General features: G+C 43.3%; 1 protein-coding gene and 1 pseudogene across 1 annotated transcript; both read left to right on the top strand.

Moving 5' to 3' along the window:
* The window catches only part of LOC135821563 (zinc finger protein 239-like), a 119,207-nt pseudogene that overhangs the window by 26,177 nt on the left and 75,712 nt on the right, over positions 1-17,318 (top strand).
* LOC135820861 (zinc finger protein 700-like) lies at positions 15,242-16,883 on the top strand. The gene has a single exon (XM_065333904.1). The coding sequence runs from the start codon at positions 15,323-15,325 to the stop codon at positions 16,325-16,327; it is 1,005 nt and encodes a 334-aa protein (XP_065189976.1). The 5' UTR covers positions 15,242-15,322; the 3' UTR covers positions 16,328-16,883.

Here is a 17,318-nt window from a genome sequence, read left to right as displayed (position 1 = left end):
CCATTGATAACATGGACGAGGAACACAATTCCTTCAGCCAGTATTTCCACTCGTCAGCCAGCTTTCGAACAGACATTTCGAACCGCCGACGAAAGCGAAAGGGATGACGCAACTTCATGTACATCTTCTCAAAAAGGAGACGTGGTGAACTGGACGTCGTGTTTCAGCAGGTATGAGAAACGTGCATCGCCTAGGAAACCATCTCTTCAAATTGAAATGGACGTTTTAACTTCAGCCATAGCGACATATACTGGAGTTTCTGCTCGAAGGACACCTGAAACATGGGAGCAACCTGATGCGTTTGGCATGCCAGTAGAACTCAGGCGTCCTATCAGACACAATGCTGAGTCTTCTAAGGTTATGGCTCAGAATCATGATCCAGACAAGCGTTCTAAGTGTAAGACATTACAGAGGTGTCAGTTTTGCCAAAAAGAGTTCAAGTACGTTTCTCAACTCCGCGTGCATGAACGTGTTCATACGGGAGATCGACCATTCAAGTGTGATGTATGCGAGAAGTCTTTCACTCGGTCAGATATCCTCTGTGCTCATAAACGTACTCATACTGGAGATCGACCATTTAAATGTGATGTATGCGGGATGTCTTTCTCTCAGTCAGGCACTCTATCTGCTCATAAACGTACTCATACCGGAGAGAAGCCGCACAAGTGTGAGACATGTGACACATCGTTCTTACGATTGTCAGATTTACGCAGACATGAACGTATTCATTCTAGATAAAGACTTTTAGCGGGCAAGACAATTTTATAGTCATTCACACAGTCATCCCAACTATGAAAGTATACATACAGAAGAACGTCCGTATCGATGCGAAGAGGGCGCAAAGGTCTTCAGAACATCATCAAGTCGTCGTAGACACAAGTGTGAAAACTGTCCAGTCCTTGATGCTATTCACACAAGTCTGATTTTAGCCACACACGCAATAGACTATGACAGTGCAGATTCGCAAGCTGATGTGGATTATGTACTTCTGTATTTCTCTTCCATTCCGAGTATACAATGGTCTTGTTCTCATGTATTATGTCAGAAGTTAATAATTTTATTCTAGCAAAATCTTTGATCTGAGAACGTTGTACTTCATTCAGTTTGCAGATTATGTTCGCAAGTTTTGTTGATTTTTAAGAAAGCATGTCTTAGAAGACCCGACAGTGTGTGTAAGTTGATATCCCTGATTTCACTCAAATTTTGCAGGCGCGTTAACTTGGGGTATAGATCGACTGTTCAAACCTTTTGCAAAGGTGTCCAAAGGGAACCTTGAATAAGACATAAGCGTAAAAACTGGTCAACCCATCTTACGATTTGTAGTTCGTCAAGTCAGCCACTCCACTGCGTATTCGACCAAGCTACAAATGAAGCTCCATCAAGTCAACATTGCCTTTCCTTAGAAGAGGATCTGGGGCAGCACAGCGTAGCCACGCAAGCATTCCAGAAGACGAGGGATATCAATCCCTTACGCCCCAAATTATGGTCTTGAAAATGGCCAAACTACAAGGGCTGACATAAATTAATAGAGAGCTACGCCCTCACTTACCGAGAACTATACACCGGCAGATAGTAGAACACCTCTTCTAGCACTGAGGACATATCCCCCATCCTCCTCTTTGCGTTTTCTTGAAATAAAAAATAATTTGGGTTTTTAACTCCACAATGTTTAAACACCATGCACGTGCAAACTCATACCCGCGCAGTAAAGCCCACCCCTCCGCGATGTCTAGTCAGCAAAATACCAATTGTACAACAAGTCAAAAGGTTTTTTGAAGCTTAAAAGACGCCGCAAGGCTCTCGTCACGAATACTGGTATCCTTTCTCAACCGATCCAGCATTCAAAATTATGGATAACATCTTCCGAGAGGGATGCTAAAAACCCTTCGCAATAATGTGCATGGGGTATAAAATACACATACATAAGGAACAAGTAACGTAGTTGCGTGATGACTGCGACCTTCATCCTATTCATGCCTATAACAAAGGCACTTGAAATCCTTTCCACCAGGGACAGCCTACAAAGTCATTCGCTAAGGATTGATGCAGAATATTCTGAAGGTTATAGCCTAACTAGCTCGAGAGCAGGTAATGATGAGTATGATGGTGATGTCGATGATGCGCACTACAAAATGATATATTCACAGTGGCTTCCAAACCAGATTACGGTCCCCTAGAAGTACCAGTTTTCACTCTTCATTATGAAATGGTGAATTATGGGTGAGTGATAGATCATTTACTTGTGCCAGAGGTCGATTTCGTGTCACTTGACGAAAATCCCACCCACAACAAAGGTTGTGGAGTGAAAATACCTTTCGTCTAACCTGTCACTCGGCGAGAAGTTCACTCGTCGAAAAGGGCAGTCACCTAATGGGCCAGTCATCGAAATGGCTTGGGAACGAACGGGATTCGATGAACAGTCGTTCGTCGAATATGTGTTGGACTCAGTAGAGCGTCCAGCTCCTATATGATGTCCAACCCCTATATAGAGTCCATTGGTCCAAAATCAACTGTATGGAGTCCAAACTTTGAAATCAACTATAAAGAGTCTTTATGTGGACAACACTCCCTGTATAAAGTCCAGCCAATTAGGCATCCCCTATCCAGAGTTCGAAATTAGACATAGGATCTGCTGTAAGCAGTGAATATTAACCAGAAAACGGCCTCTTCCTTTAATCCTTTACATCATTCACTTTTCAAGATAAAAAATAAGTATTGAGGCGCCACTGCAGCCACTTCATTACATGAAAAACCCCACAAACACAATCAAGTGGTCTTTTCGCAGACGCTGCAAATTACAATATCTCAATTATGTAGTGTTGCCAAAGTATTCTGCACGCACACACACACATGCACCCACCCACACAACGCCAAGAAAATACCTAGAAAAAAGACCAAGAATTGAAAGAGAATAATGGAGAGCCAAGGATTAATTATTTGTTTTCAAATTATTGTGCGCACGCACACACACACACACACTTATACAACGTCAAGAAAACACCAAGAAAAGAGTAGAGACACAATACACACGCAACTCCAACAGCCATGCAAACGTCCACCTATTTACACGTAAAGTCAAGAGGGATAACAAATAATTATACGAAACGAATGCATACGTGGGCGGATGCACGCACGTTTACATACATGTAGTAGTGTAAGAGAGTAACATAGTGCAGTAGTCAGCATAATACTAGCACATGCTGAGAGTGCAATAGCAAGCTTCACCATTGCTCATGGCCATGCAAATGTTCAGGAGCACTCAGTTCCGCAAGCTTCTGAAGATCAGCACACCTGCAACAAAGATTTAGCACAAGGATACGCTTATTACCGTAATGATGCATGGGAGCACACAACTACCAAGTTCTCAACAAATGTGATGCTCAATGAAAATCCATCCACTCAAAGACCTGTGAACAGGTGACGGTGGGGACAATAATCTATTAGTAATACGAGGAATAAGGTCGTTTGTGCACACTCAAGACGCACAGACACACAACTTTACATGTAGTGTACACAGTGTTTCACTTCACTGCAACTAAATGGAAAGGAGATGACTTGAACAATCTGTACAGCGTTGCCGTCAGTCAGTCTTCCCCAAGATGGAAATGCAATGATTTGTTGTCACGAGGCAAAATATTCAACAGTAACACAGTAAAAGTAAGTTACAGCTCCATGCAGAACATGTCTGGTGTACTAAAGGCGCACAACAATTCGGTCTTGCGGAAGAAGCAGAAAGATGATCAACAGAGAACAGAGAAAAGATGCAACTGCATGGATAAAGTTAACTGCCCCATGCATGGAAACTGCCAGATCCAGTCAAACGTATACAAGGCCAGCGTGACAGAAACCGGAAAAGACGAACGAAATGAGTACCTCGGCCTAACGGAAATGACGTTCAAGCAGCGACACGACGGACACATGACGTCAATGAGGCATAAGCGAATGGAGAAGAGTGCCGAGTTGTCGAAGCTCATCTGGGACATGAAGCGCAAGAATGCCGGGTACAGAATCAGTTGGTCAGTTGTCGCCCAAACACCAGCATACTCCAATGCCACCAAGCGCTGCCCTCTATGTCTGCGTGAGAAGCTGGAGATCTTGCATGCTGACAGAAGGGTTAACATCAACAAGCGATCGGAGCTAGTGGCCAAGTGCAGACATGAGAACAAATTCTACCTATCTAACTTCACACCTTCAGTTACATAAACCAGGATTACACCTGATGTCTGGCGCTGATCTTGCAAGTACATGCATAGAATCACCGCTTGACCTTATTTGCGCTTAATTCTCTGATTCCACTAGCACCTTACCACACTATATCAAGAACATTCATTGAGTTTTGTAATCATTGCTGTCTGATGATCGCCACAGGCGTGAAACTCGGAGTCACAGCCAACCCAAGCTCCGCATACCATTCTATTCCTTTTGTATGAAGCTCTGCACCCCGGTGCATTGAGCACTCTTTCGAGGACCACACCCAACTTTCCGTGTGTAAACGTCTTTATAAAGATTTTTACTATTGTGTGAAAATGCATTTCTCCTCTTCGTGCTCATGAATTTTACGAACAAGACAGGTTGTGTGTTTTTGTGTGTTAGAACAATAGCACATATTTCCCGGCCGTATGGAAACTGTCTAGTCTTTAATCTTATTCTCTCAAATCTGATTGTATCCACACACGCGATAGACTATGAGAGAGCAGATTCGCAAGCTGATGGGGATTATAACACTATTATTTTCCTAGTATAATCTTTGATCTGGGAACGTTTTATTTCATTCAGATTGCAGATACATTCGAACGATTTATTGACTTCTAAGAGAGCATGTCTTAGAAGACCCGAAAGTGTGTGTAAGTTGATCTCTCCGATTTCGCTTAAAATTTGCACGCACGTTTCCTTGGGGTGTAGATCGACTGTTAAAAGCTCTTGCAAAGGTCTGCGAAGGGAACCTTGAAATAGGCCTGCCCCTCAAAAATGACCATTACACGATTTATGGTTCTTCAAATGAGCCACGCCACTGCGAACATGACCAAGTTACTAATGAAACTCTATCAAGCCAACATAGCCTAACCTTAGAAGAGGTCCTCGGGCAGCACAGCGTAGCTACGCAAGAATTCCAGAGGGACGAGAGATATCACTCCCGAACGCCTCAAATTAACGTCTTCAAAATAGCCAAAGTGCAGGCGCTGACAAAACAGAGAGCTATGTCGTCAATTAGCAAGAACTATATACCCTCAGATAGTAGAACATCTCTTCTAACACTGAGGACAAATCCGTCATCCTACTTTTCGGTTTTCTTGAATTAAACAATGTTGAGCTTTTTCACTCCAAATTGTGTGAAATACAATGTACGTCCCAACTCATACATGCTCATAAAAGCTCACCCCTCCAGACAGCTAGTCAGCAATAGGCCTATTGCAAAATAAGTCAGATGGTCTTAAGCTTAAAGGCCGCCGGAAGACTATGGTCACGGATACTGGTATCCTCTTAAAACCGATCCAGTATTCATAATTATTGATACCATCTTCTACTATAACCAGCAGAAGAAAAGCAGATTTTAGAAATTTGAAATCTTTTCCACCACGGACTGTAACAAAGTAATTTGCTAAAGATTGAGAAATAATCTACGTGGAGATAACAGTGGAGATAACAGTTTCGCAATCTGTACCTAGGGTTCACCGGATGTGAGTCGTGAGTTCCCTTCGGGGACGGACACGATAATTTATTTTATTTTTTATCTGTACCTTCGCATGCAACGACACAAATCCACACAATTCAGTTGACACGTTCTACTATCAAACCTTTTCTTTCCCTTCTCTTCAGAATAGCACAGGGAATGTTGATAACAGTTTAATAATAATTATGAAAAGTAGGAATGCCACAGATATCACCACGGAACATGACCACTTGCTCAAGGTTTGAAATTATGTGTTTCCAGAATCGATTAACCAGCTCCGATCATCAATGTTAATACGGAACTAAAGTGATCAAGCGAAAAATGAAAGGCCAAATCCAAATAAGTGTGACAAATCGATCATAAGTACTACAAAAAAAGTGGGGCCGAAGATAAAGATGGTCTGGAAGTGTGAAAAGTGGGCATGAATAGTGCAGCAACAACTAAGAAGAAGGGAGATTGAGGCCAAATATTCTGAAGAGAATGGCCTGACTTGTTTGAAGGCAGGCAATGATGGTGATGATGATGGTGCTGCGAACTACAACAGGATATATTCCCAGTGCCTTCTATAATGCATTACATTGCCCTGGGATTATCAGTTTTTACTCTCCATTAAAGAAATTGTGCATTTTGAGTGAGTGATAGATCCTTTACTTGTGTCAGAATAGCAGTTGAGCGCTGAAAAACAAATTGGTCTGTTGACATTGACAAAAAATGCAGGAGTGATCATTTGTCACAGAAACGACAAGATTCTCCTTTGACAGTAAACATCTTTTTGTGCGACAATGGATGCAAAAGTCCCTGACAGCTTGAGATGGTGACAGCAAGTTTCCATATACTTGGAGTTGAGAACAAACGTATAATTGTCACGCATTGCGGGCTGCCAGGATTATGGCAAACCAATTTATATCAACTGAAATGGCATTTTACACACTAGAGCACGATATTAGAATGCACAGAGCAAAGCATTTTGCATCCGTAGTTTTATTCACTGCGCGAAGTGGTTACGATTAATATTACCTGTGTTAGGCAATTTCCCTTCCAGAGTTGCTGCAGCCAAGAGAGAAATGGAAGACTTTGAGGATTTGAAGTCTAACTGTAGTCTGGATTCCTGTGGACTACCACCAATGCCGCCATTGATGAAGTCGGAGAGGAAGAAGCTCGACCAAACTTCTAGAGAGCATGGTCCATCGTCCGTCCCACCGTCTTCGGGGTAAAACATTGGCGAAGCAAACTCAAAGACAGCGTCGTGTATGAGATCCGCTCCACTGGAAAACAGAGAAGACACGAGTAATATACCCCCTGAGTATACCGGTAGCATAATTCCTGTTTCTCCTCCGCCATTGATAAAAAGGACGAGGAGCAAAATTTCTTCAGCCAGTATTTCTAATCGTCAGCCAGCTTTGGAACAGACATTTCGAACCGCCGACAAAAGTGAAAGGGATGAAACAGCGTGTAGTACATTGTCTGAAATGGAAGACGTGTTGAACTGGACTTCACCGTTCAGCGGGTATGAGAAAAATGCATCGCGTGTGAAGCCGCCTCTTCAATTTCAAATGGGCGTCTTAACTCCAGCCACAGCGCCATATACTGGAGTTTCTGCTGGAAGGACACCTGAAACATGGGAACAACCTGATGCCTTTGGCATGCCAGTCGAACGCAGGCGTCTTATCGGACAACATTCTGAATCATCTAAGCTTATGGCTCAGAATCAGGATCCACACAGGCGTTCTAAGTGTAAGACATTACAGAGGTGTCAGTTTTGCCAAAAACAGTTCAAGGACGCTTCTCATCTCCGCGAGCATGAACGTGTTCATACTGGAGATCGACCATTCAAGTGTGATGTATGCGAGAAGTCTTTCACTCGGTCAAGTAGCCTCTGTGTTCATTAACGCTCTCATACTGAAGACCGACCATTCAAGTGTGATGTAAAGCGACAAGTCCTTCACTCGGTCAGACATTCTCTGTGCTCATAAACGTACGCATACTGGAGATCAACCATTTAAGTACGATGTATGCAGGAAGTCTTTCACTCAGTCCTGGAGTCTATGTGTTCATAAACGTAATCATACTGGAGAGAGACCGCACAAGTGTAAGACATGTGGCACATCGTTCACACAATCGTCCCATTTACGCGCACATGAACGTATCCATTCTGCATAAAGCCCTTTTACGTTCAAGACATGTGTAAGGTCATTGAGCCGGTTACACAATCTACGTCACCATGAACGTATACATACAAGAGAACGTCCGGTGCGAAGAGGACGCCAACGTTTTCCGGTGTGGATCATGTCTTCCTAAAAACGAGCCTATTCATAACCAAAAATGAAAAGCATAAATGTCGTTTTAAAGATTTTTGCTATGTGAAAAAATGCATTTCTCCTTTTCTTTGTAATACATTTTACGAGCAAGTTAATGACAAAGAGGGAAGGAGAGAGAGATTTGTGCATAAGAGTGTATGGTTGCGTGAGAGAGGGAGTGTGTGTGTTTCTTAAAAAGAGAGAACATTTTTGCAGCAGTTTGAAAATGTCCAGTCATTTATACCATTCACACAAGTCTGAACGTAGCCACAAAATGTGATACGATATGATAGTTGAGAACCGTAATCTGACGTGGATTATTTTGTTTTGTATTTGTGTTCTATTAAATGGTCTTGTTCCCATATATTATGTGAAATAAAACAGAGAGGTTCCAGGCTGTCCAAGAGAGTGCTCAATACCGAGTGGTAGAGCTGGTTCAAACAATAGGAGGACAGAGGAAGTGTTTTTACTCAGAGTTTCACGCACTAAGCGATCATCAGAAAACAGTAATTGGAAATCTGGATCAGTTTTGGTTTATATCCTCACAAAGCAAAGTGTAAATAGCGGCAGTGCAAAGCGTGAATGACAGCAAGTGGTGAAAGGTGACAACCACTGGAGCTTGTTGTCTCTTACTTAATTAGGTGATGGCTGTAGCTGGTTTAAAGTTCCGAAGGTAGTACCTATTCTCATGGCGACACTTCGACACAAGCTCACTCCTTTTGTTTAGAGAGAGGTGCTTGGGTGCTTGCGCGATTGCCAATTTTTCCGCCAGGCACAGGTTGCACCTTTTGCTTTTGTTGCTGTAGGCCGCTGCTCTGCGGTGTACCGCCCATTGAATGCTGCATGCCTTCCCTTCATCCTTTTTGGTCCAGACGTACTGCGATAGGCGGGTGTCCTTCTCGTGTTGTCTGTGGCGGAATGAGGATTGGTGGTTATAGTAGCGTTGTTTGAATGTTGTTGCTGTTAATCCAGTATATTCCTTCTTCTCCATACCTGCGGTGACTCTTGCCTTATATACGATACTCTCCGTTAGACACGCTCCGTCCAGTGGACACGAGTCTTTCGCCCGACAGTTACAAGTCCTGGTATCGTTGTCACCTCCGTTAGCTTGTTTCTTGGGTCGTAGAATCGTGTTATTGTGTTGCTTGATGATAGTGGCCATATTCTGCATGCAACTGTAGCTAACCTTTACAGAGTTCCGGTTGAAGATTTTGTTGAGGCTTGAGCCTTTGGGGAAGTGTTTGGCCACTAGCTGGAGGAAGCGATGTCCAACGTTGGTGGCGACGTTCTTGCTAAATGGTGGGTTGAACCATATGATGTTCCGAGGGCGATTCCTTTTCTTCTTCTTCTTTGTCTCGTCCGTTTTACGATATATTATATTATTATGTGAAATATATACATCTACCAAGCCTAGGGTCACGAAGAGTGGTGATATCCTTTTCGAACCGATCCAGTGTTGATAATAATTATTGCTTTTAATTCTCACGAACCTTTCCCTGAAACCTGCAGAAGAACGAAATTCTTGAGAAATTGTAAATCCTTTCCACCACGGATAGCCTAGAATGTCATTCGCTAATGATTGAGGCAGAACATTGCGAAGGCAATGACCTAACTATTAGTAAATGGAGAGAAGGTAATGATCGACCGTTAACCTGGCCCTCTTGCAGGCGAAGAATGTGTTGTAAGTTGTAACACAAATCAATGTTTCTACTGGTGCAGTACTTGTCGTCACTTTCTACCCTTCTCCTGCGTGTTGACAAACTGACTCAGAAAAGGAAGACAGAGAGCGAGACAGAGAGAGACAGAGAAAGATTGGAAGAGAGAGAGTGGGACAGAGAGAGACAGAGAGAAAGAGAGAGAGACAGAGCGACAGAAAGACAGATAGAGGGAGAAAAAGACAAAAATAGAGGTGATCAATAGCGTAAGAGGCCCGTTATCACATGCTAAACAGGAAGCATAGGAATAGACGGTCCTGATAATAAAACTCAAAGGGTACTGTACGTGACATGCCTATAGATATCAGGACATGATAGCCACATCGTGACAACGAGAACTTGATTCGTCACTCAATTGAAAAGTTAAAAGGAAAATTGTTACAAATTATGACTAACTTAACTGTACACCAACGTAACATGATCATATAAACAGATCATATAACTGTTACAGGCAACAAGTGTGACAAAAGGACCGCGTAGGACATGATGTTTGGAAACGGTGTTTTCTTGCACAGTTTACACGGCACTAGGCTCTGGCCGATTATGACCGCGAAATCATGGAAATATTCTTAAATGGATGCTCGCTTTATGCTCACAAAATCTTCACATTATGCTTTAGCATGGTGGATGCTTATTCATTTTCCTGTACGTATGGAGGCTCAAAGTTTGGAACAGTGTGCGTTTTTGTATTTGGAAGTGGTGCATGGCCAAAACCAGCACAACAAAATACGTGAGTATCCCCATGCCAAGGTGTCCATGCAAATCAACATAGAAAAGAGATAACATTACTTCCTCTATTCATTAGTTGACTTTTTTTGTAATAATTATACGTTTCCATTGTCAATTTAGTTTGGTTAAACTTTGGACATTGTCATGTTCAACTGTCTACATATTGATAGCCGTCATACTCGTCCAACATGTCAACCTCACCCTGCGAATGATCTAACCATCTCTTCCGCAGCTCCCCATCTCCTTCCATCATGAGATTGACCGAAAATCAACTATGCCTATACAACTGAGAGGTTTTACGAATTCCAATATAGTGCTCAGTACCGAAAGTCAGAGCTAGTTCAAACAATAATAAGAGGATGAAAAGTGTTTAACTCCGAGTCTCCGGTCTGAAAATAACCAGATTACAAGGGCGGACAAAATAGAGAGCCACGTCCTCAATCAGCAAGAACTATACATGAGCAGATAGTAAAACACCAATTCTAGCACTGAGGACATGTCCCGATGATCATTTACGGTTTTTTTAATTTTTCCACTCCATTATGCTGAAATACAATGTACCTCCAAACTCATACCTGTGCAGGAAAGCTCACCCCTCCGCTACGTCTAGTCAACAATAGACCTTTTGCATTCTGAAAATGTGAATTTTGCGTGAGTGATAGATCCTCACCTTGTGTCAGAATAACAGTTATTTAATATTCATAACAAAGATAATATCTTCCGAAACACTACTAACAGGCTGCAGAAGAAGGGTACCTTTGAAAACCTTTGAAATCCTGTTCACCAAGGACAGCCTACAAAGTCATTCGCTAATGATTGATGCAGTACAGTCTGAAGTGAAGGTCCTACCCTAACTAGCTCGAGAGCAGGTAATCATGATGATGATAATGTCGATGACGAAGATGCATTCCACAGCAGGATGTATTCACAGTCGCTTCCACACCAGACCCCGTTGCCCTCGGAGTATCAGTTCTTACTCATTCTGAAACAGGAAAATGTTGGTGAGTGATGGGGTCAGAATAGCAGCTGAGCACTGAAGAACGAAGTGTGACCTTGACAGTGACAAAGAAAGGTATGAGTGATCATTTATCATTAAAAACGACAAGAAACTCCTTTGGCAACTAACATCTTTTTGTGCCACAATTGTTGCACAACTCCATGACAGCTTGAGATGGTAACAGCAAGTTGCCATGTAATTGATGTTGAGAACGTGCGTGTACTTGGAACGTATTACAGGCTGCCACAAATATAGCAAACCCATTGTTATCAACTAATAATATAATTATTATGGCATTTGACACACTAGAATACGATATTAAAGTACACAGATTGTACCCTTTCTACATCCGTAGTTTTGGTCACTGCGTGAAGTTGCTACGAGTAATATTGGCTGTGCTATGCAATTTCCCTTCCAGACTTCCTGAAGTTCTGTGAGAAATGGAAGACTTTGAGGAGTCGATGTCTGACAGCAGTGTGGCATCTTATAAACTACCACCAATGCTGCCATTGATGATGACGAAGAGAAATACGCTCAACCAAACTTCTAGAGAGACTGGTCCATCGTGTGTTCCACCATCTCCTGCGTTTAACCTTTGAGAGAAAAACATGGAGAAAGTGTCGTGTATAAGATCTGCTTCACTGGAAAACAGAGCGGACACGAGTAATATACCCCCTGAGTATACCGGTGGCCTAATTCCTGTTTCTCCTCCGCTATTAGTAAAGTGGACGAGGAACACAATTCATTCCGGCAGCATTTCTAACCGTCAGCCAGCTTTCGAACAGACATTTCAAACAGCCGACGAAAGCGAAATCAAATCAACGACTAGTATGCCGCCTGAATTGGAAGACGTTGAGAATCGGCCTTCTCTATTCAGCGTGTATAGTGAGCCTGTACTGATTGTGAAACCTGCTCCTCAGATTGAAATGGACTCCTTAACTCCAGCCATAGCGTTAAATACCGGAGTTTCTTTTGGAAGTCTGCGTAAAACATCGGAGCAACCTGATGCGTTAGACATGCCGGTTGGAAGCAGGCATCCTATCCGACAAAATTCTGACTCTTCTAATGTTATGGATCAGAAGCAGGATCAGTGGAAGCGTTCTAAGTGTAAGACATCACAAAGGTGTCAGTGTCATAAACGTAGTCATACTGGAGATTGACCCTTCAAGTGTGATGTATGCGGGATGTCTTTCGCGAAGTAATACTACTTTCGTATTCATAAACGTTATGTTGGTCCAACTCAATCTGGCTTCCGACAAGGCCGAAGTACAACAGATGTGGTATGGACACAGCGCTGGATTTCGGCCAAGGCGACTCGATACAACTGGGAATGCCACATGCTGGGGATTGACATGTCCCGTGCGTTCAACACGATCGATCGCACCAAACTGTTAGACGGCATGCCATTAGTGACTGGCCCCGATGAAGTGCGCATGATCCAGCACCTACTGTTCCACACACAAATATCAGTGAAAGTAGGAAAGGCAACTGCCAATCCGTTTCTCAGCACCATCGGCACCCCCAGGGAGATGGCCTGAGCCCTGTTCTTTTTTATTTGTAGCCTGGAGGCAGCACTGCGCCAAGTGAGAGCAAACCTACCCGAACGCCCTTCCGCCGACCGTCACATACCCGGAGAAACAGGTTACGCCGATGATGTGACATTGTACTCAACCAGTGAGGAGTGGCTGAAGCGAAGCCTCCCCATCATTAGCGCAGAACTAGAGGATTGGTCCCTTACAGTAAACGAGACCAAGACCGAATTCTTGCATCTGACATAAACTTCAGACTCCTGGCGGTCCAGCATGCAGCTAGGGTCCCTCATTGGCGACAGTGAGGACCTGGAGCGGAGGAAAGACCTGGCTTCGATTGAATACGGCGGGATGTATAACCTCTGGCTGAGGCGTGGGAAGGTCAGTGAGCAGAGGCGCATCCGCCTGTATAATGTCCTGGTTCTGCCCGTTCTTTTGTATAACTGCGGCGCATGGGGGCTCACGGCAGCCCAAGCAGAATCGCTTAATGTTTTCCACCGGAAGCAGCTCCGACGGCTCATTGGCATAGTCTACCCAGCCAGGATATCAAATACTGAGCTGTATGAGAGGTGCAACACGGAACCACTATCTGACATCGTGGACAGGAAAAGATGGCAGCTAACCGGCCATATTCTCCGTATGGACAGGGATGCGCCGCCATGGATCGCGCTGACGGGCAATTTTGCGGGGGATGCCAAGGCTGGCCGTGGACGTCCAAGGACATCCATTGCGACGCGCATCACAAGCGACTTACAGAGAAGGTACATCGACTTGAAGCGCAGCAGTCACCTGGGGAATGTGAGGGCCATCGCTCTGGACGAGCCTACATGGAGAAATCTGGCCGACAATCCATGATCTGGCGTCACAGGTCATCAGTGCGCCGTGTTAATAATTATCTTGATAATGGAATTTGATCATAGGAGATAGGACAGAAGCGGAACGTATAATTATACCAACATAATTATATTATTACGCGTGCTGTGGTATTATTATTATTATTATTATTCATAGACGTACTCATACCGGAGAGAGACCGCACAAGTGTAAGACATGTGGCACATCGTTCACGCATTCGTCTGATTTACGCGGACATGAACGTATCCATTCTGCATAAAGACCTTTTACGTGCAAGACATGTGTGAGGTCATCGACACAGTCATCCTAACTACAGGACCATGACCAACGTATTATTCATACAGGAGAACGTCCATATAGGTGCACAGAGTGCGCAAAGTTCTTCAGAACATCATCATGTTACCGTAGACACAAGTGTCATCATAACATAAAATGAACAGCCAAAATATCGTTAGATAGTGTTTTAATATTGTGTGAAAATATCTTCCTTCTCTTCGTGCTCATAAATTCTACGAACAAGAGAGAGATAGCGTGTCTGTGTGTTACTGTTAGAAAAATAATATACATTCGCACCACTTTGAAAAAGTTCACTCTTTACTGCTATTCATGCAAGTCTGTGATCGTAGCCGCACACGCGATAGACTATGATAGTCCAGAATTGCATGCTGAGGTGGATCGTGTTGTTCAGTATTTCTGCTCTATTCCATGGTCTCGTTCTCATGTATTATGTCAGAAAATTACAGTACTTATCTAGGTTAACCTTTGATCTCAGAACGTTTTACTTTATCTAGATCGTAGATATGTGCGAAGGCTTTGTTGACTTTTAGGAGAGCATGTCTGAGGACGTCTGAGGAGACCAAATAATGATGTGGAAATGAATCTCTCCCATTTTGCATAAATTATGCAAGCACGTTTCCGTAGGGTGTAGATCGACTGTGCAAAGCCGCCTTGGAAAGGTGTCTGAAGGGATCTTTTTTGCGTTTTCTTGAAATTCCTTTTTAAATCTTTCCACTCCACCATGCTGAAATGCAATGTAGATCCAAACACATACCTTTGCAGGAAAGCTCACTCCTCCGCTAAGTTTGGTCGGCAATAGACCTTTTGGATTCTGAAAAGTAAATTTTTGGTGAGTGATAGATCCTTTACTTGTGTCAGAATGGCAGTTCAGCGCTGAACAACAACGTGCAGTGTTGACACTGACAAAGAACAGTAGGAGTGATCATTTATCACTTAAAGCAAGATTCTTTTTCGGCAACTAACATCTTTTTGTACGACCATTGATGCAAAATTATACGGCAGGTTTTGATAGCACACGTACAATTGTCACGCATTGCGGGCTGCTAGAATTAGGGCAAACCCATCTGTTATTGCTATCAACTAATATTGCTTTTCACGCTCGAGCACGATATTAAAGTGCACAGAGCGAACCATTCTGAATTCGTAATTAAAAACCACTGCGTGAAGTAGCTACAGGTAATATTGGCTCCGTATACCATTTCCTTTCCAGAGTTGTTGCAGTTCAGTGAGAAATGGAAGACTTGGAGGAGTCGATGTCTGACTGCAGTGTGGATTCGAATAAACTACCACCGATGCCGCCATTGATGAAGTCGAAGAGGAATATGCGCGACCATACTTCTAGAGAGCATGGTCCATCATCCGTTCTACCATGTCCTGCGTCCAACCTTTTAGAGAAAAACATGGAGAAAGCGTCGTGTATGAGATCTGCTTCACTGGGAAAGAGAGAGGACACAAGTAACATACCCCCTGAGTATACCAGCAGCCTAATTCCTGTTTCTACTCCGCCATTGATAAGATGGACGAGGAACACAATTCACTCAGGCAGCACTTCTAACCGTCGGTCAGCTTTCGAACAGACATTTCGAACTGCCTACGAAAGCGAACGGGATGAAACAATTTCTAGTACACCTTCTGATATGGACGACGTGGTGAACTGGACTTCAGCGGTCAGCGGGTATGAGAAACGTGCATCGCCTGTGAGATCATATCCTCAGTTTGCAATGGACGCCTTAACTCCAGCCACAGCGTCAAATACTGGAGTGTCCGCTGGAAGAACACCTGAAATATGGGAGAAACCTGATGCGTGTGACATGCCAGTCGGACACAGGCGTCCTATCCGACCATATTCTGACTCCTCTATGGCTCAGAATCAGGTTTCACAAAAGCGTTCTAAGAATAAGACCTCGCAAAGGTGTCAGTATTGCCAAAAAGAGTTCAAAACAGTATCTCACCTCCGCGTGCATGAACGTGTTCACACTGGAGATCGACCATTCAAGTGTGATGTATGCGGGAAGTCTTTCACTCAGTCATGCAGTCTCTGCGCTCACAAACGTACTCATACTGGAGATCGACCATTCAAGTGTGATATTTGCGGGAAGTTCTTCACTCAGTCAGGCAATCTACGTGTGCATAAACGTATTCACACTGGAGAGAGACCGCACAAGTGTAAGACACGTGGCATATCGTTCACGCATTCGTCTAGTTTACGCAGACTTGAAAGTATTCATTCTGCATAAAGACCTTTTACGTGCAAGACATGTGTAAGGTCATCGAAACAGTCATTCTAACTACATGACCATGAACGTACTATTCATACAGAAGAACGTCCATGTAGGTGCAGAGAGTGCGCAAAGTTCTTCAGAACATCATCATGTTATCCTAGATACCAGTGTATTTATAACCTACAATGAATAGCCTAAAAGTCGTTAGATAGTGTTTTGTATGGGTGAAAATGCTTTTCTCCTCTTCGCGCTTATGAATTGTAAGAACAAGAGAGAAAGAGTGTGTGCGTGTCGGTTTGAAAGATAGTATTATATTAGCAGCATTTAAAAAAAAGAAATCAGTCTTTGATGCTTTTCACAGTCCGATCCTAGCCACACACGCGATAAACTATGATAGTACAGAATCGCAATCTGATGTGGATTATGTAGTTCTGTGCTTCTGTTCTACTCCATGGTCTCGTTCTCACGTATTATGTCAGAAGTTAATAATCTTACTCAAGCGTAACCTTCGTTCTCAGAAAGTTTAATTTATTCAGATCGTAGATTTGTGCGAAGCGTTTGACTTTTAAGAGACCATGTCTTAGACGACCAGAGAATGTGTGCAAGTGGATCTCTCTGATTTCCCTCAAATTTGGCATGTACGTTTCCTTGGGGAGGGGGGGTAGATCGACTGTTCAAATCACTTGAAAAGGTGTCCGAAGGGAACCTTGAAATGGACATACCCCTAAACATTATTCATAACATCACATGATTTATGGGTCTGCAAACGAGACATACAACAGCGTTTACGACCAACGAAGGAATCAAGCCCCATCAAGACAACATTGTCTCACTTTAGAAAGGTGCATGACTGGGGCAGCTTCGCTTAGCCACGCAAGCATCCCAGAAGACGAGGGCCATCTCACCCTGTGGCCACTAATATTCGTTTTCAAAAAAGCCAAATTACAAGGGCAGACAAAATAGAGAGGTACGTCCTCATTTAGAAAGACCTATTCATTGGCAGATA

This window comes from Sycon ciliatum, chromosome 7, assembly GCF_964019385.1.
Source record: "Sycon ciliatum chromosome 7, ocSycCili1.1, whole genome shotgun sequence".
Lineage (NCBI taxonomy): Eukaryota > Metazoa > Porifera > Calcarea > Leucosolenida > Sycettidae > Sycon > Sycon ciliatum.
Note: the sequence above shows the minus strand (reverse complement) of the source record. Positions and strands in the feature narration are given on the sequence as shown.

Bases quoted from the DNA above. Each gene is read 5' to 3' on its own strand.
- LOC135820861 (XM_065333904.1), top strand. From the start codon at position 15,323: ATGGAAGACTTGGAGGAGTCGATGTCTGACTGCAGTGTGGATTCGAAT.